Source organism: Carassius carassius, chromosome 18, assembly GCF_963082965.1.
Source record: "Carassius carassius chromosome 18, fCarCar2.1, whole genome shotgun sequence".
In the NCBI taxonomy this organism is placed as follows: domain Eukaryota; kingdom Metazoa; phylum Chordata; class Actinopteri; order Cypriniformes; family Cyprinidae; genus Carassius; species Carassius carassius.
In genome coordinates this window covers 10,801,805-10,825,934 of record NC_081772.1, presented here as the reverse complement: position 1 = coordinate 10,825,934, position 24,130 = coordinate 10,801,805, and the positions used below count along the sequence as shown (strand labels likewise).

The following is a 24,130-nucleotide window of genomic DNA, read 5'->3' as shown; positions in this document are numbered from 1 at the left end:
TTTAATTAGCATTGAAAAAAAGAATAATTCTAAATAAAAAAAATAAAAAAGTAAAATAAAGGCATCCACACAAATAGTCTAAGACTTTTGGATCCCTGTCGTGTGTATTAAAATATAACTTGCAAAGCAGAATTACTTGAGGCAGGGTATGTTGTCTCGGATCCCATCTGATGAGTTGCTGCTAGTGGAGGTGTGTGTCTGAGGAGCGGCAGTTTGTGGGCTAGGGGAGGTGCCTGGTGTGGGAGGAGCTGGTGTCTGATCTCCTCCCCCTTCTGGAGACTCCAGATCATTCAGCTCATACTGTAACCTGACCTCCAGTAACTGTAAAAAAACACACATATGTACACATGTAATTGAAACAATTGTGCTTGAGAACAGATGTGTATGAATCAGCTAAACGAGTTAATTGATCCCCATCGGTGTCGCTATTCTGAACACAAGACAAGCTAATTGGTGTGCATGTCTCTTCCAAGTGAGTGTTTCTATGTGTGTGAGAGTCACGGGACTAAAGGTGCTAATAGGTTTATTTTGCCCTCATTATACAGAAGTGTGAACGTTCTGTCAGCAGACGATGGTAACACTAATGGTTTTTCCCACTTTTGCAATAAGCATGCGCCTCTGTTAACCGTTCTGTCCTCAATTTGACTGTATTCCAACATTTGATTCATTATTATCCTGGTTATATGAGTCATGTATTAATATGTAAATAACTTAATTTAGCATTAACAAAGCACTATTGCTTAATTACTTCAGTCTACCACATTATATATTTTCCCACAATAAACCATATGTAAATTCAAATTATACACAGATATATTTTCTAATAGCATTACCATAAGCGCTCATTTATTTATGGGTCACGGAAGCATCAGTATGCAAATATACAGCTTGCAAAAAAAAAAAACACAGTGAGAGGGCAAAATGAATGCTGTATGAATTATTCAAGCTCAATATACAGGTAGATGTGGTGAACATTAATTAAAACGGCTTTGAAAGGCTTAGGGATTTAGTTAAGCATCTGAGTAACAACTGTTCCTCGGATATCCTTAGTTGGCTCTGTAGACAGCACATACACGTACAAATGCACAAACACATTCAAGTCGCTGAACAACATCCATTTAATGAACAGATTTTATAATATTATTAACGTTATGAGTCATGGCAGTTGTCAGGAAACTAAAACAACATGAGACGGGGAATAAGAGAGAGACAGAGTGTCTGTGAGGGCAGCATTACTCATTCCACTTCAGAAAAGTTTTAAAGTCAATGAAAAAAAAAGAAAAATCGTACATAATTCTTACAAATTAATTCTTACATTAAAAGATAAATAAATAAATAAATAATTGTCTAAACAACATATTTTTACCTGCACAACTTCTGTGGTGATTTCCTGTTTGCTGAACCTGTATATGATGACATGGGCAGAGACACCAGCCACACAAAGCATGCGGCTCTCGGGACACCAAGACATCAACTGAATGGCAAACGGGTCCTCATCCACAATCTCTGTGCTGGGTTTCTCCTCCTTACAGCGCGCCTTCTCAAACACCTTAGCTGTCTTTAGCTTGTACAGCACCTGGAGCATTACTAAACACATGGCAAATGGAAGTCAAAGGAAAAAGGAAGAGAGAATTGCATTCAACCAGGCACTGACACAAAATTTGAGATTTTATCATTGTCATCTAACATTACTTTAATTTTCAAGTTAATCTTTAAAAACATTATGAACTGTAAAACAAAAAAAAGTAGTCTAATGCAAATCTCAAAATAAATATCCATTTACATACTGTACATTATTATGGTGTGATGTCTAAATTCACGCTGTTTTTATTCATTCATAAAAACAATTGTTCATTTATTTAATCAAAATAGCACTACATTTAATATTGGAAATTTATGGTTGATCAGCCGTTACAAGAAAATAATTACAGGCTTATTGGTATCAGACAAAATTTTAATATTGACATATCATTTTGAATATTACCAGCTGACTGTACATTACCTGCGAACGAACGAATGAACGAATGAATGAATGAATGAATGAATGGACACAAAATAACTTGAACTGAAATTATATATTTTAGACATAAATCTACCAAAATTTTATAGGAAATAGGTTGCTTTGGACAATAACCAGTTTAGCAGTTATTAGACCAGAAAATGCTGTGAATAAACAATTCATAATATATAGTATTCCAAAGAACTAAGTCATATAACTTCTAGATTTGTACAGTTAATGCTTTAGAGGATTAAAAGAATGATGGGAAATTTTTTAATGCCGTCAAATGCAAAAATGTGTTTTGTCCAATTTTTGAGGGCCTCTAATCCACTGATTTCAATTGTTCAGTTCAGCCAAAGCAAAAAAAAATATTAAAGGGCATTAGATTAGCCACTTTGTCTTAGCAGGATTAAAAAGTCCAGTCTAATTAGAATTATATTTAAAAAATGAGGGCCACTTTGGTTTTAAATTATTTCCAACCATTAAGAAAACCCATTCGAATGTTAAACAAGTGCATGTGAGAGGGGTTTGCAACCTTTGTGGTATTTTTAATATTATGATATGTCCTTTAGCACCTATGGGAGGTACAAGAACAGTGGTAACTGTAGTCTGTCACGCTCACAGTTTAAACAAGGTGAAACGACATGTACAGGTAACACGCTCACCACACTGGTCTCTGTCAGCGGTGCACAAGGTTAGACAAAGCCTGTGGGATCTGGGGAGATTTTTTTGTGTGTGACATTAAAAGGTCAGTCTCCATTTGGGTCATAAATCATGGAAAATGACCTCATTGTTAAGGTAAATGATGTCTGATGTCAAGTTATACTCCAACAGTGGTCAGCAGAATCCAGTTTTTAATTAAATGTTTAACTGTCAGTCAAATGTGACTGTAACTGTAGCCAAAGTCCCTTTCAAAGAAAATCAGTTTACTTGGCGGTCTCATTTGCAACTTTCCATAGGAATGCAGAGCTTCAGTTTTGCTAATTGGTGATGTGATGACTTTCCCAAATTGCAATTGGCTCCTCCTGACTAATTCTGCCATATTGCGTGTTGCACTTCCCATTCACAGTTATATGATTGAACCATCTTGGTCTACAGTGTTTGTTGTAGCCAAAATAGCAGTGCATGTTGCTAGAAATACCTAGGTCATGGTTTCATGTCCCAGGAATGACAAAAATAAAACAAATGTGTCCCCCAAATTCAATAAGTAATGCAAATGTATTTGAAGCAAGTTTATGAGCTTTGAAAAACTATTATACTGCACACATTGTGGTTAATGGAACTATAATGCTGTACACAAGTGGTAAAAAAAGTCAGAAAGGCTCGGTACTCACTTGCTGAAGCATCCCAGAACTTGACTGAACCATCTGCATGCCTGCAAGAAGAGCAGAGAATCTTTTATTTCAACTGTCTCCTACATTTTCGTACACAAACCAACATAAACGCACTGGCACTTTCTCATTACCACATGTATTCAATCCAACCACTGAGGTAAACTAAGGTGCTATGTCAGATAAAAGCTAGTCAAGAGATAAGAGGAAGTGCTCTTCCCACTGCTGTCAACCCCACTAAAAAAGGGTTCTGTCATCCCATGGGCCGTTACTTAGAAAATGCTTACTTTTTTTGTCATACTTCCCTTTCGCTACCATCTTGTCCTGCTCATTACCCTCTCTCCTGCACTCCTCCTCCCTCTTCTTATACCCTGCCTTATTATTTAAGCTTTTTCCCCATTTTTTCTGCCATTTCAGCAGAACTAAAAATGGTGAAAGAGTGAGAACAGAGCATACACACACATTCTTACCCAGTTATTATTATTTCAGGGTAGCTTTGTGTGCCCTGGCCCCAGTTTCCGCCACTGATAGGCCATTCCTGTGATGAACAACAGAACCACAGAAAAGCACTTAAATCCATGAAAGCTAACCGCATAAATCCGACATTTCTTGGCATATGAGAATAGAGGAAATTTAGCAGATATTGCCCTACAGTGTTTGAGCATTCCTGGTAAACTTAATCAAATGAAATCAACCAATTTGTACGTTTTAGTAAGCATACTCTTAATATAATGATGGTGGCTGGCACTGGCAGCCACAAAACATTTCTGCAATTTGGGTGGAACCTTTATTTAATGGCTGGTGAGGCTCTACAGGAAAGCATTTCCTCAAGAGGCCTGGAAGCTGAAGCAGTTTATTCAAAGGTATTCAGAAGTGCTGTGATTCAAAGTAGGCCGTCTGAGTTAACCTGCTCCCTGTGGGAGACAGACCCACAACTAAAACACCACACTCCAGTCTTGGCTGAGAGGTCATGCTTTCTTTCATACCCATAAATACCCCTGTCTGTGACTCTGACCCACACAGTCTGAGCACACAGTGTGCTGCACAATGGGGACCTGATGTCACACAGGCAAAGGGCAATGGGATGATTCACCGGGGACTGCAATCTACTCAAAAGCCAAGGGGGGTGTGTGTGTAGGCAGGATGTTTTTACTTTAAAGATATCATTAACAAATTAGCACCTTTAAATGAGTGTGTGCATGCTGTTGTACCTTTTTGCTGTAGCCCTGACGTTTCTGGCGAGACCCGACAGAGTAAAGTGCAGGTATGAGGTCCACAGGACAATCAGCTAAGTACTCACAACACGTCACAGGAGACTCATGAATCATCATGGGATAAGGATTTTCAAAGATAGGGTAACTGAAAAAGACCACAGGTTAAAAAAATCTCATTGACACTGTGGTGGAAAAGTGTGATAGAATTAAACATGTTAGTCACAATATGACGCAAATGCTGTGGTTGATACATACCCGTTTTGTGCAAGGTCAATAACAACTAAATCCTTTTCAAGGAGGACCACTATAGCATATGGTTCCTGAAAATCTGCAGAGAAATGAAAACTGGATGGGTAAAATCATTAATAAATTGCTACATGTTTTTACATATACACATATACCGTTTTAACACTAGTTATTTAAATGTTGTTGTTTTTTTTTTTTAAGAAATTAATACTTTTATTTAACAAAGGGACATTAAATTAATCAAAAACGACAGTTAAGACATTTATGTTACAAAAGATTTCTATTTGAGTAAAATTCACCTGTTCACCTGTTTTGAAACCCACATAAAGTGTGGATCATATTTATTCCATTAAATAAGTTATGAGTGGAGACGTCACTGCATAAGTTTGAACCTCACAAATGTCTCAATAATGAGTCAGAGCCAAAGACGTCTCATTTCAAATATAGCTTAATCAAAGTGAAGAGCCAGGCACTGTTATGCAAGCAGCAGTCCAAACACTGTTCCCATTCCTCCCGCATTCTTCACTGCTTCTCAGTTTGGCTTAATGCAAACTCTAAACAAACGGTTAAGCCTTTAATACAGATATTCAATACAGATATCTTTATTTCTGTAACAGCAAGGTGAATCACAAGAAAAAATATTGTTTTCTAAACCAGCACCATGCCCAAACTACAGAAGTGATATTATCAGATTGAAAGACTATTAACAAACTAAAGTCCTATCAGCCTTTGCTACAGTTGCCTGCAGAGAGAAAAGAAAATGCTTACTATTCATAAATAGCCACCAAGTGATAAATTATTCAAATGGGTATGGCAATAATAAACGAATGCAGTCACAGAACTGGATGTTATGAATAGAGGGAGCTTTAAAAAAGAGATGTAAAATGTAATTACTAAGCAGCGGTTCCACAGGGAGAGCTCAAGCTCATCTACATAGAACATGAAAGAATAAAACAACCCAACAATACAAAGGTTCAAATGTCAGCAAAAAAAAGAAAAAATAGGAAGTGGCATGAGATAAAAAGACTGCGTACTTATTGCAACAATACTGGACAGAGCAGGTGCTGTTAATGAGCAAATCAACCCACGTACCATTAGGATATGGCGTTTCACACAGGGTGAGGAAATCTACAATGGAATAATCCATCTCCAGTACTGCCGTGCTCTTTCCATGCATTACTGTCAAGCATGGCCGTCGACCAACAGTGTCATATGACAGACCACCAGAGAAGATCATAAATGGATCCCTGTTCAGAACACAAACATATACAGTACAGTGAGCTTCAGAAGTTGGAAAGTTTGCGCTTGTATTTTCTCCAATAGTAATATCCTCATAACAATCTGAATGTATTTTAGAATGCCCTTTCTTTTAATGAAAGAAGCACTTGAGCTGCATGAACTCCACAAGTTTGTTTATTTGGTTGTGACCTAGAAATCATGCAGAATCTTAAGTACTTGTTATTTATTTTACATTATAACATTTTGAGCTTGAAATAAATTTTTAGTCCCATATTTCAATGCGATCTCATACTTTTGGACTTAATTTTTGGACTCCAAACTTATTTAAAAAAACATCAAAAATATAGTTCGCTAGAAAGGTTTAACTTATGAACATTGGCTATGCTGGTTTGCTGGTTATCAACTTGACCAGCACAAACTAGCAAAAACCAGTCTGGACCACTGTTCATGATGGTCTAAGATGGTCTAAGATTGTTTTTGTAGCAGGAAAAGTAAAGATGTATTGTTGCAGGTGTGTACTTACCCTGCTCTCGTGGTCTTGTACTCTACTTTAAGAATGGGTTTGCAAGGTTCTGGCTTTTTTCCATCTTTAGGCTGCTTTCCTGAAACAGAATCAGACTCATTCAGAGAGTTTCCTAACTTCCTTTTCTGGCTCTGTCCCAAACTTTCTAAAGACCCCATGAAATCACCAAACGAGCACAAAACCGTTAATGTATTTCTGATTGAAATACATGAACTGGGGGCAGTTGAGGCCTAATGGTTAGAGAGGTGGACTTCTAAACCGAGGATTGCAGGTTTGAGTCTCAGGTCCCATAGAAATTGTTGATGGGGGGAGTGAATAAACAGAAAGGCATCAAACCCCCAACTATTTTTAAGACTAATTTTCAAGAATTAAAAAACTGAAGTTGTCATTTGTAATTTTAGAAGAAGACTTTCCAGCCAACAATTTATCAAGCATTATGTTATAAAAGAGTAGACATGAAGAAAGGTCACAAAGGCCGAGAGTGGAATTTGGAAAAAAGCCTCCCTCTCCCACAGACAGGAAGTTTATCATAGAAGAACTACGCAAGTACTTTCATATAAAAAAAGAAATGTTCACTGTGAAACAAACTGATTTATGTTATTTACTTCTCCTCCAAAGCAGTTTGTTGAACGACAATCCTAAAACTGTAAACGTCCCAAAAAATCTTCAACTGAAATGGTGATTCGAGGATTTGGGTTTTAGTTGGGCTCATGTGCAAATAGTTCAAATATTGCATTTAAAATATTTTATTAACTAAGTATATATTTAAGTAATATATTTACATATACATATAAATTAACATAAGAAAAACTGCATCTGCTTGAGAGAAAAATGGAGCGGATTAGTGTGGCTGAATAAAAGACAGCAAGGCTAAATCCTCCCTAAATAGAGCATACTAATGTCTATGAATTGAAATTACCAAATATTATTTTTTCAGCAGGCTTCTAACAATATTTTATGGCTTTGCCCAGTTAGTTTTGTTTGTTTCTGAATCTGGCTGTCTGATGTTCTCCTCTCAAGGAGGCAGGGTGAGGCTGAAAGGGGTTCTTGTATCAAGAGAGGATCTTCAATAGAGGAGGCAAGGACATGCATGCACCAAAGGAAAGAGCATGACCTCAACTCACTCATCACTAAAGAACACAACACTGGCGGTCTCTATGGAGGAACAAAATGAAAATTAAAGCTTCACTTGAAATGGAAATCAGGAAAGGGGGGGTGATTGTTTTACGCTTCTTTGTGAAGAAGGGGGAGAAAAAAAATTACAATCCTGAATTAACAAGTCTTTGAGAGAGGTGTGATACAACCATGTGAAATAGACATAAGAGCTTTTAATTTAGCAATATTTTCCCTGACGAAAAATACATCTGAGAAAAATGAGTTTGTGTGTTTACGCCAGAAATAGAGAAAGATCACTAACCGTGTGGCGTGATTGTCTGTGCAGGCTTGGCTGGGCACTTTATATTCCATATGGTCAGTGTGCCGTCTGAGTGACTACAGATAAACTGCTTCCCCTCGTGGTGCCATGCCACAGAATGGATCGCCTGTGAGTGAGAAGGACAGAAAAAGAGCAGGACATAAAAGTTAGTAATGCTTGCATGGGGACAGGCAACTCGATGGGAGATTTCTTTATAGATTTCCTCACACACGTAATGGCCAAGAAAATGACCCAGGGGTGTAAGTTGTGCCTACCCCGGTTGAGACAAGAATCATGCTGGGATAAGTGATATAAAGAATGAATGTCTTTCTGGAGTTGAGCAATACAATTGCTATAAATAGTGAAGCTAGTAGGCCTGTTACACATTCTGCATCTGTGGCTTCAGCAACATGAGGCCTGCAGCCTGCTTTTTAGAACATCAGCATTTCTGCTGTGGATGAGGAGGGCTGTCACATTTACAACAAACAGTGTTATTTAGTTTTATACAGAACTGTACCCAAAACCCAAAGTAGCTGGTTTTAAAATCATGTTGCTAAGCTATTTTAGCAGGACAAGAGATAAACAATTTCCCTTTTTATTTTTATTATTATTATTTTTTGCAAGCTATTAAGAACAAATGCTTCTCTATAGAATGGTCTGTAGCTCAGCTGTAGAGTTTTCAATGTTTTGAAAAAAGTCAAGGCTGCTTTTTTATCACAAATACAGTAAAAACAGTAATATTGTGAAATATTACTAAAAATTTATAACAACTATTTTTAACTATTATGCATTACTGTGATGGCAAAGCTGATATTTTTTTTAGCAGCCATTACTCCAGTCTTAAGTGTCACATACTCCTTCAAAAATCTGGTATAAAAAAAAAAGTATATATATATATATATATATAGTGTGTGGCACGTCTCTTAAAATTTTCAGGATTCACTGACAAAAACATTTATTAAAAAATATGTTTCATTAGTTGCACATCAGTACCTTGTTTCTTTATATAGCTTTGTTTTGTACTGTTGTTGTACTGACTGAAGGCTTTGGCAATACTATGGGGAAAACAGTCAGGCCAATATAGCACAATGAATGGAACAGAACTTAATCAAGTAGAAGAGAGAGAAAGGGAGAATGCACAGCTTGAGATTTATGTATTGAGAAAAAAGGGAGCGATGGAAAGCACAAAGAAGGCTGAAAGAGAGTTCTCATTATTTTCTAATTAAGCGCAGTCTCCTCTTGTTTAGCATAATGATGGCGGCTCTATCTCTGTCTCTGGCAGACAGTATGAACGAGACCTAACTAATCAATGAACCGAGCCAACATTATTACAGGAGCATCCAGAGAGGAGGAGCCAGACGAACACACCCACACACAATAATATGCTTAAGCACGGCTACATACACAACATCTGACTACAATTAGGAAGGACTATATTGCAGAGCAAATTGCTGGGGCACAGTTATTCAGCATAAATGCATGTTTGCTGGACGACTAACATTCAATGAAGCTTAAAGCAAACTACTCAGAATTGCATACTACTGTACATGCAACAAACATTTACTATTTGTGCAGAGTATAGAATATGAACAGACATTTTTTTGAATGCATGGATTACGTGGATGGGTTAGTACATTTGCTAAAATATGGAAAATATTAACCAATTTATTTTCTGTGCAGCCACTGAGCAGCACTTGTGGAAATACACATGCAACCATGTTGCAAACTACTCTTTAATATACTGTATGTTTAATGTATATGTCTCATATAAAAACAATTCAAATAATTACACAAACAATAAAAAACATAATAATATTATTAAAAATAGTAAGCCGATACATACATTTACAGTTAATTTTTATATTATCATCACTGTCTTTCAGTGGTTAATTGTTAAAAATTCAGAATTGCAAATGATAGATTTCTCCAGATAATATAGACCTTATTGGTAATATCCTTAAATACCCTGCAGTATACTAGTACTCCATAGCTTCTGACTCTAATTATACTCATACATTGACAAGGACATGTGGGATGACTGTGTGCATGTGTGTGTTTGTGTTTGTGTTTGTGTGTGTGTGTGTGTGTGTGTGTGTGTGTGTCAACTGGCCTTACTACAGACAGTCACAACCCGCCTCTTCGGTCCAAAAATATTGCTGCTACTGCCCTCATACACACAAAACACATCATTCCTGCAGTGAACATAAAGCCATCCGAAACAAGGTCAGCTGGTCATCTTCTCCAAAAATTATGTGGATATGTACACATACAATATAAAACAGTGATACATTAATTACAACAAGAGTTTTTTAAGGCAATCATCACTATTACTTTGCTTATATTTACAGCTAGGGATTTGACCAATCCATTTGGTACCCTTCAAATTGTGTGATTTGTTGAGGAGAGGCATTCTAGACTAATGCTTTTGTGATGGACAATAAAACGGGCAGGGAAAAGTCTCATACACTTCTACTGTGGCAGCAACCTGAACAACATCTAGAAACCAGAATATCTCTTTTGACTGGGGTCAATAAGCAATACCCTAGCAACCACACAAACCACCCTAGCAACCACAAAGCTATGGCATCGTAACCTCCAACAACACATGAGTATCAAAGTGAACTGCCAGTGGGCTGTTTGATTTTGGTTTTGATTTCAGTCAGTAAACGACCAACCACATAGACCCCCCTGGCAACCACACAGCGATGCACCAAAAATCACTTAAAACCTTTTTTGCAACCACATAACAGCACCCTGGCAACCTCTCACAACACTAAAAGCATCGCAAACACATGGCGTTAGGATCTTCTAACATGGGCCAACAGGCAATGCCCGAACAACCACATAGCAATGCACCAAAAATCACTCGGAACACCTCAGAAACCACAACACCCTGGCAACCTCTCAGAACACCAAATTATCATAGTCACATGGGGTTAATCTTATTTGACTTGAGCCAATTGACAGGACAATACCCTAGCAACTACCCAGAACACCCTAGCAACCACTTATAAACATTCAAACAAGGATGGAAGGAAACAAAATCTCACTCTGTGCACATAAAAATGAATACATGAAAGAGAAGAAGATTATTAAAATCTCGGTAACACTTTAGTATAGGGTCCAATTCTCACTAATAACTAGTTGCTTATTAGCATGCCTATTATTAACATATTGGCTGTTTATTAGTGCTTATAAAGTACATATAATGCAATCCATAGCCAATACCCTAAACTTAACAACTACCTTATAAACTATTAATAAGCAGCAAATTAGGAGTAAATTGAGGCAAAAGTCATAGTTAATGGTTAGTTAATAGTGAGAATTGGACCTTAAAATAAAGTGTGACCAAAATCTCTATTACACAAAATAAGAAAAAAGAAACAAACTGCCTGTCCATTTATGTCCGTCCTTTATGCTACTTGCACTGATGCTATCCTTATCCTTATTTCAGCATTTCCATCCATCTATAACAACACAGCTCCTCAATGCCTCAGTGCTAATGCTGCTGCTCACTGCACCTCAGTGAACCCTTCAGCACTAACAGCTTCCCATGATCTGATATGATGTTAATTCTACTGTCTATTGCACTTCTGTGACCCCTTCAAAGATAAAAAGATTCCGAGGCAACATCTGCATAACTAAAGACTCTGATCAACCTGTCTCTGCCTTTCCCTGGTCTCGCCTTCATAATTATAAACAGTAAAGGACTATGTGGGGTGTGATGAAGAATGGTGTTTCATGGTACGAACGTGACTCTGTGCTGGGCCAAAATGACACCTTGCTATGGAGCAGTGAATTGTAGGACATTTATCTTTGCTGTACTAATCAATCAAGTTAAATGAAGGCAGGAATAAATCAGACATCCAGCCAGCCACAGTCATTCATCAGGGTACAGATGAGTTGTTCTCTGAGAAATTAACTTTCAGTCTCACACACACACACACACACACGCACACGCACACGCACACGCACACTAACATACACTAACATACAAATGAGGGAGTTAAAATAAGATACATGTTTGTGTGTGTGTGTGTGTGTGTGTGTGTGTGTCGGGCGGGGGAGGGTTGGGGTACTCCTATGAAAAAAATACCAAAACAAAAAAACGGTGTGTGTGTCAGTTTTAATTCCTTTGCACTTTGCTTTGGGCACATCATGCTCATCATGATAACTAATGTACACTGGCTGCCACTGTTGACCAAAGCCATCGAACCAGCTTAAACTGGAATGGCAGATTAACTGTATGTTCTAAAGGGGCTCTTCAGATGCATAGTAATAATTTCCAGGACATACAGACAAAAGGACTATTTCTGAGGGTAAAATACATAAATAAATAACATTTTAAAAGCTGAAATGAAATGTTCACAACCAGTTCAAGAAATATTGAGCCAATTAATGGATTAATAAATTCAGAGGGCATGGCAGAGCTAAAGGGGGACATTCCTCAAATTTCCAAGTTCGTCCACTTTTTGCAATATTATAGTTATTATGAGTTTACTTGTATAGGGACAGTACAAAATCAGATTTTTTTTTAAAATACATATTTTTTTCAGCAATAATGCATACAACCAATCAAAAGAGAAATTTGTCGAAAAGTATAATGTTACAAAAGATTTATATTTGAAATAAACGCAGTTCTTTTGAACTGTCTATTCATCAAGGAATTCTGGAGGGGGAATTTATAGTTATAGTTATTTTAAATTGTACTAATATTTCACAATATTACTGTTTTATTGTACTGTATTTTTCAAATAAATGCAGCATTGGTGAGCACTAAAGAGTTCTTCCAAAAATATTTAAACATTTTACAGACACCAAACTTTTGTACTTTTGAAGTTTTGACTGCAGCAAGTTAACCACTTTGTAAATGTACTCTATTTTTTTCACTTGCTTGTATATTTTGTTTAGTTTTTTTGCTAATTGTGCCTTTCAGTAAATCAGTTGAGGAAACATTCTGTAACCTAATTAATGTTTTCTTTCAGAACATTCCCAATGAAGACTCTCCTTATATGAATGAATGATTGAGAATAGACAGCGCTTATTGACACACTATTGCCACTCATTCTCCTCAATACTAATGTTCCTTTGACAATGTTGGTACCAAGCTGAACAAACTATGTGCTTACTTAAAGAGATCTTATCAAAACATCTCATGAATATTTGCTCAACACATTTCCATATCCTGGGCATTTGTGCCCCTGCAGGCGACAGGAGTCTGGAATACAACAATGTGTGACAATACATACCTCGTCGTAAGTGTACCGGTAGTCAGCTCTCTTTGATTTCAAATCCCACAGCACTACGATCCCAGACTCATATCCTATTACGAGCTGAAACATGAAGAAAGATGTGGGGGGGAAACAAGAAAAGAAGGAAAATAGGCCATCAGTCTGTTGAACCTGACCTGTGAACTAATGAGAGTTCATGCAGATGGTGATGTAAATCTGAAAGTGAATGATGTGTTTCAGCAAATTAAACATTGAATAAAAAATGTAGGTCCTTTCATCTGATTGTTAATCCAAAACAAACATTTATTAAAACTCAAAACAAAATCAATGAATCACACAAAACATTCTGTTCAAAACATGGAAGAAATATGCAAGTTGTTATCACCATAATTCAACTCTACATTTATGAAAGAAATAGCTCACCTGAAAATGAACACTCTGTCATTTACGTTTTCTGGGAATTTTCTTTCTTTTAGACTTAAATTTAATTCTGTACTGCACAAAAAGTTACTGTATGGCTTTTAAGATACTTTTATGGCACTTTTTAAACATTGCTTTTTTAAGCTCCATGCGTTAGTCTCAAGTTATTGTACCGTAAATGGATGGGAATCAGTGTTCAGGAAATTCATTAACATTTCTTTTAAAAATGACATGTGCTCTGCCATCTTAACTTTAAGCCTCTGTTTTTAGAGATTCATTGATAGTCTGAAATGATAAAGTGCCAGAGTTCTGTCCGCCAAGAGGGAGGGAGAATGTGTCTAAGGACTTTAAGACCCATTAAGAACTGAGTGGAACTGTTATGGATCGATGCCCTGTTCAGGGGCAGAAGTGGGATGGGAGAGAGAGACAGAAAGTGGATCATCCCTATAAAGGTGCCTATGAGGAGCTCCCAGCTGCCAGAGAAAAATACAGACAGTTTGTCATCCATACAAAGGTAAACCCCAGCAGGTGTTTGTCGGTCTCTCTGCTGCCTTCTGACTGTGGGCTGGCAATTAGCAAAGTTAAAATTAATGTCTAAAAAGATGCATTTGGAAGTAGCTGGAGCATTTGTTCATCTCCTTCATATCTCCTCGATCATTTGTTTTCAAAAACAACATAATTTGCTAAAAAGCTGTGTGAGATTAGACCCAATTACTGAACTGTGCTGCACTGTAGGAAAGAAATGTCTTATGAGTTCGGAATGGAGAGGAACAAGAGCTTCGTGTGAAGTAAGGGAAATTAATTATTCATGTCAGGAAGTGTTGATCTGTTTTCATGTATATGTGTAGGCATTGCCTTACCTTGCCCTCATCCATAGGATTGTCACTAATGTGAACGACTGGGCCGGGGTGGGCCTTAGAGGACCTGTGGGAGAGAGACAAGTTTGGGATTGGTGTTAGTCAAGGAGACAGGATGGAGGAGTTCAAATGCATAATGGGAAATAAAGTATGAAGCCAGAAAAGAAAACAATCCTTGGAGATGTGCATGTTTGTACGGAGCCCCACACATGACATGCAAGAAAAAAATAAATAAATTGTGCGCATGATTTACTAATTCGTTCTCTCAATGTACTAAAACATGCACATGTTTACTATTGCGTTCCCTTGATTTACTATTGCGTTCCCTCGATTTACTATTGCGTTCCCCTCGATTTGCTTAATCATCAACCTGAACCTTCAGAAATCATTCTAATATGCTGATTTGGAAATTATTTATTTATTTTTAATAAAACTTCAAACTTTTGAATTGCAGTGCATGTTATAATATATGCAGTGTGTTTATGTATGGAAGCATATAGGTAGCAAAATTCAATTTAAAATGCTATATGTAAAATGGCAATCCAATATTCAAAATGGCAACGCAATATTCAAAATGTTGTTCGAAAGTTTGATTTTAGCTTAGAGTATGCGCCATGTATTTGTCTGTTCACGCTCCACTTCATCTGCCAGTGAATTCAACGATCTTATCAGATTTCCAGCCACCATGTTTTGAACGACCCAAAACATAAGTAACACGCTTCCGCCAATCCCCACCTTGAAGCAATGATTTACAGAGGGTGGGCGTGGTCAGCTAGGAATGCATTTTCAAAGCCGCACTGAATTTTGTTACAAATATCCCACTGTCTCATGATGACAATGCAATCCTAGGTGTCCTAACTGTTCGTCTAAATGTATTTAGGACAAACTGCAATTAAATGATCATTTTGAAACCATTTCTGCTTGGATATGTTACACATATCAAATTAATTTGGGTTATACATTTTCATTTCACAAATTATAAAGTGTTAAAATTAGTATGCAATTCACATATTAAGACTAATGTTGGAAATGGCAAATGTAAAAATTCTATAATTTCATTTTGATTTTACTTTTGCACCAAACTTTGCACAAATGGGTAATGGAAAATGGAAATTTAAACACAGAAATGTATTACCATTTTGAATATTGCCTTTCCATTTTGAATACTGAATTGCCATTTTACATACTGCATATTAAATTGCATTAACTCATAACTAAAAACCATGATATATTCAGATGAATCATGAGTTTTTCATAACGATTCAAATCCTCCAAAGAGTTTGACGGCATGAGTTTAGACAAAAAGTCCAGTACTGGCTGGGATCATAGAGATTTATCACCACTAAAATGGGATTTTTCTCATAAAAATATCTTCTTTAACAATACATAACAAAATCCAATAGTGGGATTACTGCCATGCAAAGCTATTCAAAATGAAAGGGTTTTACATAATGCATCGAATAATTCATGACAGGCTCCTATTGAGGCATCTTTTATTCAATGTTGTCCAACTGAAACCTTATAAAAACCCACTCATTTACAGCCAGTGAATAATATGCCATCATTACTTTAGTTAAGAAACAGCCCAACAGATCGAAAACAGCAAAATATTTCATTCTAATAAATATGAGCCTAATAAAAAGGCAGCGTATCTGCTGATCTGATATGACTCTCATTTACAGTACCCTTCTCTCTATACATCACAGAACAAGCTGCCTTGCCATCAATAGGTGCTACTTTAGCTAGCAATATTGTGGACACCCATAAGCCATTGATTGTACTGGCAGAAGTCCTATTCCTTTGTACCCTCTGACTACCCAGCAGGCCAACTGTGCTGTTGACGGCTCTCGGGCACAGCCTTAGACACCTATAGTGGTGACAGCCGTGGCATAGACAGGGGTCCTTCTCTCCCCTCCAGCGACATTCTGTTGAGCTACAGCATGGTGAGGAAAGACAGAGCCTTATACGTCTGTTACGATGATGGAAGTTTGAAAGACAGGGGTCCTGATCTGCATCTATTTCCTTTAGTGTTTGTTGGGTGTCTAAATTGTGACTGACAGGTACATGGGGAATAAAAATCTGTAACACATGGCCCCTCCCCTGCTCACCATTACAAAATAACATCTTCAAATCACAAAAATGTGTGTTTGTATATACATACATACATACATACATATATATATATATATATATATATATATATATTAGTGCTGTCAACGTTAACGCGTTAACGCATGCGATTATTTTTTGCCTGGTTTAACGTGTCAAAATATTTAACGCAATTAACGCAGCATTCGTATTTTCTGCCATCCGTTGGCTAGCTTTACATTATATGATCACGCTCTTATTCATTTAAATGCTTTTAAACATTTCAAGCGCGGCAAGACAAAAGAGAATGCGCTGTCTGTGAATGCCCTTATGTGACACATACTGTACACACGTACACACACACAATGCATAGACAGGGCGCCAGAATCCAGTTCTCTTAAGCGCTTGAACTAACAATAAACATCCTAAAGTGCCAGTTTTGTCGATTATCCTCATAAGAGCAATCTTAAATGATTCATATAAAGTCTAAAATGAACAAAAAGAGTTGTGAGAGAATGAGGCGAGATCCATAGACAGTATATAAACGGTGAGATCCACGTGTCTGTCTGCTCTTAAAGGGACAGCAGCCAATAAAGCTTCCTGTCAGTAAAGTTAAAGAACAAAGGGAACAGAGAAAATGACTCGCTGCTCTTGACTAAATAACTTTTGTAGCTTTAATAAGGATTAACTATTTAATTTATAGTTTATGCAGTGCAGACTGCATATAACTTTGATAACTTTATTAAATTTCTGTATATTTCCTAACTGTTAAGACAGGAAAGGCAGGAGTAAACATGACATTTATTATGGGTTTATGTTAGCATTGTTTTAAGTTTACTTAAATTAAAAACTGTTAAATTTTTGAAGCCTAATAATAATTGTAAAAAAAAAAAAAAAAATCAGTAGCTGTATTAATATCAGTAATACTGGCCTTCATTCATAAAAAGATGTCATTTAAACAAGTATTTAAATTTAACTGTGAAATTATTACATTAAAAAATATATTAAAAACATACAAAAACATTTCTTTTTTATTGCGATTAATTGCGAAAAAACACAGAAAATCACAGAAAAAATGCGTGATTAATCTAGTTAAAGTTTTTAATCGATTGACAGCACTAATATATATATATATATATATATATATATATAAACACATACACAAACATAAACATACAGTGGAGATCAGAATTAGAGAACAATCTACTTAAATTATATATTTGAAAAAGAACCTTTGGATACCTCCAAGTTTTTGTTTTTAATCTGGCGCCTGGTGCTATTTTTTTTAATTATATGACAAACACTATTTAACAGGCAGCATTCCTCCAGTTTTCAGACAGGAGGTTGTCCAGATGAAAGTTGTCCAGATGGTCGATGGGATAAAGTCTTTAGCTATTTCAAGAGAAGTTGGTCATTCCAAATCTGTGATTTCATGAATACTGTAGGTTTACAATGACACTAATTTATTCAAGACCCTCAAAAAGGCTTATCGTCCAGGTGAGACAAATGCATGAGAAGAGAGGATAATGCGAAGGGTCTCAAAGGGCATTCGTTTCAACACTGAAGCTGGAATTGCTTGCATGCGTAAAGAAGCCAGTGAAAGGTGGAGAGGAGTGTCATGGTTTGGGGGATGTTTTCTGCAGCAGGAGTTATATACACAGCTACATGGCAGGGTGAAGGCAACTGTTTATCAGAACCTCTTTCAGCAACATGCAGTTCCTTCTCTGCAAGCATCTCCCAATCAGTCTGCAATTTTCATCCAAGACAATGTCAGTGTCACACTACAAATCGGGTAAAGCAGTTCACTGAAGCTACAGTAAGAGCACTGGAGTAATGAAATGGCCAGCCCATAGTCCTGATCTTGGTGACAAAGTTATGGCTAAGAAATCCACTACAGTTACTGAACTATGGAAGAGAGTGAAAGAAGAGTAGACCAAGATCACACCAGTGCAGTGTGAGAAACTATTTATGTCATGCGGCTGCAGATGTGCCGAAGTCATTCAAAGCAAGGGCCTCTACAGTTCCTACTATTTTTTTGACAGCTGTAACCCCACAAAAGTTTAGTTGTAATCTACTTTAATGCTGCAGTGGCTACTGTTCTCTAATTCTAATCACTATAAAAGTGAAAGTCGTGACATTTGCCAATATAGTAACTCATACTCGGAATTGGTGCTCTGCATTTAACCCATCCAAGTGCACACACACAGCAGTGAAATGTGAACACACACCTGGAGCAGTGGGCAGCTATATATCCAGCGCCTGGGGAGCAACTGGGGGTTCAGTTCCTTGCTCAAGGGCACTTCAGCCATGGGTACTGAGGGTGGAAGACAGCACTGTTCATTAACCCCCCAGCTACAACTCCTGCCAGCACCAAGACTCGAACCTGCGACCTTCAGGTTACAAGTCCAACTCTCTAACCATTCTAAGCCACAGCTGCCCCCTATGTTTTCCACGCAGTAAAATTTTCTCATAAATGTTAGTAAAGCAATGGTATACCCACAGCTAAAATTCCGTCAAATTTTGAGTGATGAAAATGAACAATATTTCCGAAAAAGTAAAGTACTTATAGATTGTTTTCTAATTTTGATCTCCACTGTGTGTGTGTGTGTGTTTGTATATATATACATACATGTATATGTATATATATATACGTTTTTTTTTTTTTCTTATGGAATATTGTAGTATTTATTAAATGATTTATCAGTGCGCATTTTTATTTAATTTATGTACCCCTTTAGTCTTTAACTAAAATAATAGCAAACAACAACGATTCAACAATTTAATCAATTTCCTTCAGATAAAATCCAGTCCCGCCATCCTTTTTTTTTCTTGTTTGAGAGACCATTTCACTCACAATAGTGAACAACTAGAACAACTCAAAACTTCGGTTTTATGCAGACTTTAAGGGTGTTTTCACATATAATTTCTTTAATACACTAGCAAATCTCTAAATGAATATCGATTTTTCATGAATTTTAATTTTATGATGAATCAATTAATTTATAGCATTAAAAAAATGAATTTTAGCTTTAATTAGAAAGTAATAATAGTAAAGAATTTTACTATTTTACTAAAATAGTAAAGAATTTTATTAACAACCATTTATTGAATCAGCCATTAAAAGGATGTGAATAAAACATTAAATACTGAAACATTAAAAGCACATAATATGAATTAATTTAAATGAGGTATGTGTATGTACAACCCGAATTCCGGAAAAGTTGGGACGTTTTTTACATTTTAATAAAATGAAAACTAAAGGAATTTCAAATCACATGAGCCAATATTTTATCCACAATAGAACATAGATAAAGTAGCAAATGTTTAAACTGAGAAATTTTACACTTTTATCCACTTAATTAGCTCATTTAAAATTTAATGCCTGCTACAGGTCTCAAAAAAGTTGGCACGGGGGCAACAAATGGCTAAAAAAGCAAGCAGTTTTGAAAAGATTCAGCTGGGAGAACATCTAGTTAATTGATATCAGGTCTGTAACATGATTAGCTATAAAAGCTTTGTCTTAGAGAAGCAGAGTCTCTCAGAAGTAAAGATGGGCAGAGGCTCTCCAATCTGTGAAAGACTGCATAAAAAAAATTGTGGAAAACTTTAAAAACAATGTTCCTCAACGTCAAATTGCAAAGGCTTTGCAAATCTTCTCATCTACAGTGCATAACATCATCAAAAGATTCAGAGAAACTGGAGAAATCTCTGTGCGTAAGGGACAAGGCCGGAGACCTTTATTGGATGCCCGTGGTCTTCTGGCTCTCAGACGACACTGCATCACTCATCGGCATGATTTTGTCAATGACATTACTAAATGGGCCCAGGAATACTTTCAGAAACCACCGTCGGTAAACACAATCCGCGTGCCATCAGCAGATGCCAACTAAAGCTCTATCATGCAAAAAGGAAGCCATATGTGAACATGGTCCAGAAGCGCGGTCGTGTCCTGTGGGCCAAGGCTCATTTAAAATGGACTATTTCAAAGTGGAATAGTGTTTTATGTTCAGACAAGTACAAATTTGACATTCTTGTTGGAAATCACGGACGCCGTGTCCTCCGGGCTAAAGAGGAGGGAGACCTTCCAGCATGTTATCAGCGTTCAGTTCAAAAGCCAGCATCTCTGATGGTATGGGGGTGCATAAGTGCATACGGTATGGGCAGCTTGCATGTTTTGGAAGGCTCTGTGAATGCTGAAAGGTATATAAAGGTTTTAGAGCAACATATGCTTCCCTCCAAACAACGTCTATTTCAGGGAAGGCCTTGTTTATTTCAGCAGTACAATGCAAAACCACATACTGCAGCTATAACAACAGCATGGCTTCGTCGTAGAAGAGTCCGGGTGCTAACCTGGCCTGCCTGCAGTCCTGATCTTTCACCTATAGAGAACATTTGGCGCATCATTAAACGAAAAATACGTCAAAGACGACCACGAACTCTTCAGCAGCTGGAAATCTATATAAGGCAAGAATGGGACCAAATTCCAACAGCAAAACTCCAGCAACTCATAGCCTCAATGCCCAGACGTCTTCAAACTGTTTTGAAAAGAAAAGGAGATGCTACACCATGGTAAACATGCCCCGTCCCAACTATTTTGAGACCTGTAGCAGAAATCAAAATTGAAATGAGCTCATTTTGTGCATAAAATTGTAAACTTTCTCAGTTTAAACATTTGCTATGTTATCTATGTTCTATTGTGAATAAAATATTGGTTCATGTGATTTGAAAGTCTTTTAGTTTTCATTTTATTAAAATTTAAAAAACGTCCCAACTTTTCCGGAATTCGGGTTGTAGATGATCATATTCTAATGACATACAACTGACATTTTATCAAATTTTTTGTATCAACATTTGCTGAGAAATTCTCAAGGACAAACCATATGCATTTATTGTGACAGAATAATGTATTCAATAGAAAAAAAAGACAAAGTTCACAAAGGACACATTCACAAAATGGAGGTACTTCACTTCAAATTTGAATTCCTTGTTCCTTGTAATCTCTTTCATTTTATTGCATTTTTTAAACAATCCTGACAGCCCTAAAAACATACATAATTATTTAAAATTATATGTAACCATTTTCATTTGAGGTCCTAATCTCACCACATGAAGAGACATACAATACAATTTTGACAGATTAAAAAATATATATATATATATCTTATCTAAAGCCTCCATTTGTAAGTAGTAGTATTCATTTTTCTGTCTGATATGATCAAATGTCCAGTATTCTAGTTGAGAAGAAAAGTGTAATCTACTATATTTCATCAAGAAATGAACCTACTCTCACCCGGCACAGTAACCAAACTCAGTTCATGAGGTCAACAACTACATTTGGCACAAACTGAGCCTTGTTTAGTTAAAAGACAGAGAGAGAGCGGAAGAAAAAGAAAGAGAAGGAAGGAACAGAGGCACCTACACATGGTGTCAAGGTTGCAAATGTATTGATAGAGTGACAGATTGTTAACTAGTCCATTCCTCAGACCTTGAGATCCTAATGTAATTCCCCCCATTCCCTCCTATCCCTCAACCCTTACTTTAGGAAAAATCAGGCTGGTTTTAGAGAGCTGATCACCATGGCAACAAGAATAGGATGGGCAAAATCTCATTCTGTAACTGCCGCCCTCACTCGTCTCATTCACTCAAGACACCTTACGATTACATAATTTCACTGTTTCACCTACATAATACCCTCCTACCCACAATCCTTTTTTGAGGTCCAAAATAATTATCACACTATATGCACGTACCTCTTATTCTCACGCCTTCTCTCTGATTGTGAGGAGCGCGTGTTGACTTGAAGTTTAATTTCCTGTTATTAGGGGAAAACCACAGGGAAAGAGCAACACAGCACAGTATCTGCTTCCATTCCTACCAGCTGTGCATGTACACGTGCGGAATCCAAGATGCAATTTGCTCACACTTTTGAGCGAGTGCATCCATTTGCTTTAAGCAGTAACACCTGTCATGCAAACGAGTCTCTGAAATGGATGTCAGATAGTTAATAGACTCTATATAAATATCATAAAGGTATCCTCTATATACTGTTTTAATGACAGTATGAGTATACGTATACAATCCCAGCATGCCTCAAGACCTATTGCTGTCTGCTTAACCTTGGCCAAGGACAGATCGATACATCAGTGTCTCTATTGGCGGAGATCTGTATTTATGACAGAGCACTGTCACACAAAAAGACATGCACAGGCTAGTTGAAACGCAGAGACAATCTGGATTTGTCCAGAAAGCATGTTGGCATTTCCTTGTGCACAGTCTGTGCACCTGAGAACAGCTTAAAAGTGAAAGCACCTGCTATCGTAATCCCTTCTAACATGCCTCCATGTCCCCTTGTCAGTGTGGCATCACACACTCCATTATGCCTATCCTCCCGACAGCCCACACAATCAAAGTGCTAACCTCCATGCCCCTGTACTATAATACAACTCTGTGCTACTAACACCTGCAGCAACAAAATATTTTTCTCAATGCCTGACATCATGCCCACATCACCCACCACTATGTTATCATGCCTACATCAGACTGGCATGCCAGATTTCTTTGTTTTTAACAGGCACTGACCATCTTGATTAGCTGCTGTTGTGTATCAACTACTGTGAAGTACATTCTGAAAGTGTTTATGAAAGAAATGTAATAAAAAATGATGTTTATTGAAAATTATTGACCTTCAATATATTTATGGGAAAAATATTTTAGACAAAATACATTATTTTATTTTCGAAATGGTGTTTCTTTTTATGTCATATTGATTAAATGTATATTCTAATAATATATAATGCTAATATATTTGTGTTAAATTGTATTTAGATATATATATTATATTATATATATTATTTTCAGAATTAAGGGAAAACAAAACTGGCCATTGTTGAAAAATCTGTATATCTAAAATATATTTATTAATTGATTTCATATATTTTACTTTATTTTATTTATTTATTTTTGAGGGTCAGGTCTTATTTTGTACCTTCTTGTGGAAAGTGCCTTTAAAATGTATTCAGTACATTCAATACATGGACAATAATAATCTTCCATTGTAATAGCATTATTTGTGATTTATTCAATTTTTTTGTTATGGACATATGTGACCCTGGATCACAAAACTAGTCATAAGGGTATCAAAAAAAATGAAGAAAAAATTTGAGATTCATGCATCATCTGAAAGCTGAATAAATAAGCTTTCCGTTGATGTATGATTTATTAGCACAATATTTGAAAATCTGGAATCTGAAGGAGCAAAAATCAAATAAAAATTGGGGAAAAAGAGGAAATTGCCTATAAAGTTGTCCAAAAGCAGTCCTTAGCAATGCATATTGCATATTTTTGACTTACATACAGTGTATTTTTGGCTATTGCTACAAATTTACCCGTGCAACCTATATGACTGGTTTTGTGGTTCAGGGTCACAAATGTGATGTATGACATATATGTACAGCTGATGTGTGTGATAGAGACAATGGAGAAAATGCCCTGCTCAGTGACATAAGAGTAAAGCCACGTTGACTTGCCCATTTAGTCTGTCACTACAGGTATAACCGCAAGGGGCGGAG

General features: G+C 36.7%; 1 protein-coding gene across 2 annotated transcripts in view; it reads right to left on the bottom strand.

Annotated features, from left to right (window-relative positions):
• LOC132092356 (syntaxin-binding protein 5-like) overlaps nucleotides 1–24,130 on the bottom strand; it is an 81,931-nt gene that overhangs the window by 14,236 nt on the left and 43,565 nt on the right. For both annotated transcript variants that reach the window (XM_059498546.1, XM_059498547.1), the window contains exons 6-16: nucleotides 14,478–14,541; nucleotides 13,216–13,299; nucleotides 7,970–8,093; nucleotides 6,553–6,631; nucleotides 5,883–6,037; nucleotides 4,800–4,872; nucleotides 4,542–4,689; nucleotides 3,801–3,868; nucleotides 3,334–3,374; nucleotides 1,367–1,587; nucleotides 137–321 (exon numbers count right to left, since the gene is read on the bottom strand). In XM_059498546.1, coding sequence (XP_059354529.1) covers nucleotides 137–321; nucleotides 1,367–1,587; nucleotides 3,334–3,374; nucleotides 3,801–3,868; nucleotides 4,542–4,689; nucleotides 4,800–4,872; nucleotides 5,883–6,037; nucleotides 6,553–6,631; nucleotides 7,970–8,093; nucleotides 13,216–13,299; nucleotides 14,478–14,541 — 1,242 coding nt within the window. The remainder of the gene's footprint in view (nucleotides 1–136; nucleotides 322–1,366; nucleotides 1,588–3,333; nucleotides 3,375–3,800; nucleotides 3,869–4,541; nucleotides 4,690–4,799; nucleotides 4,873–5,882; nucleotides 6,038–6,552; nucleotides 6,632–7,969; nucleotides 8,094–13,215; nucleotides 13,300–14,477; nucleotides 14,542–24,130) is intronic.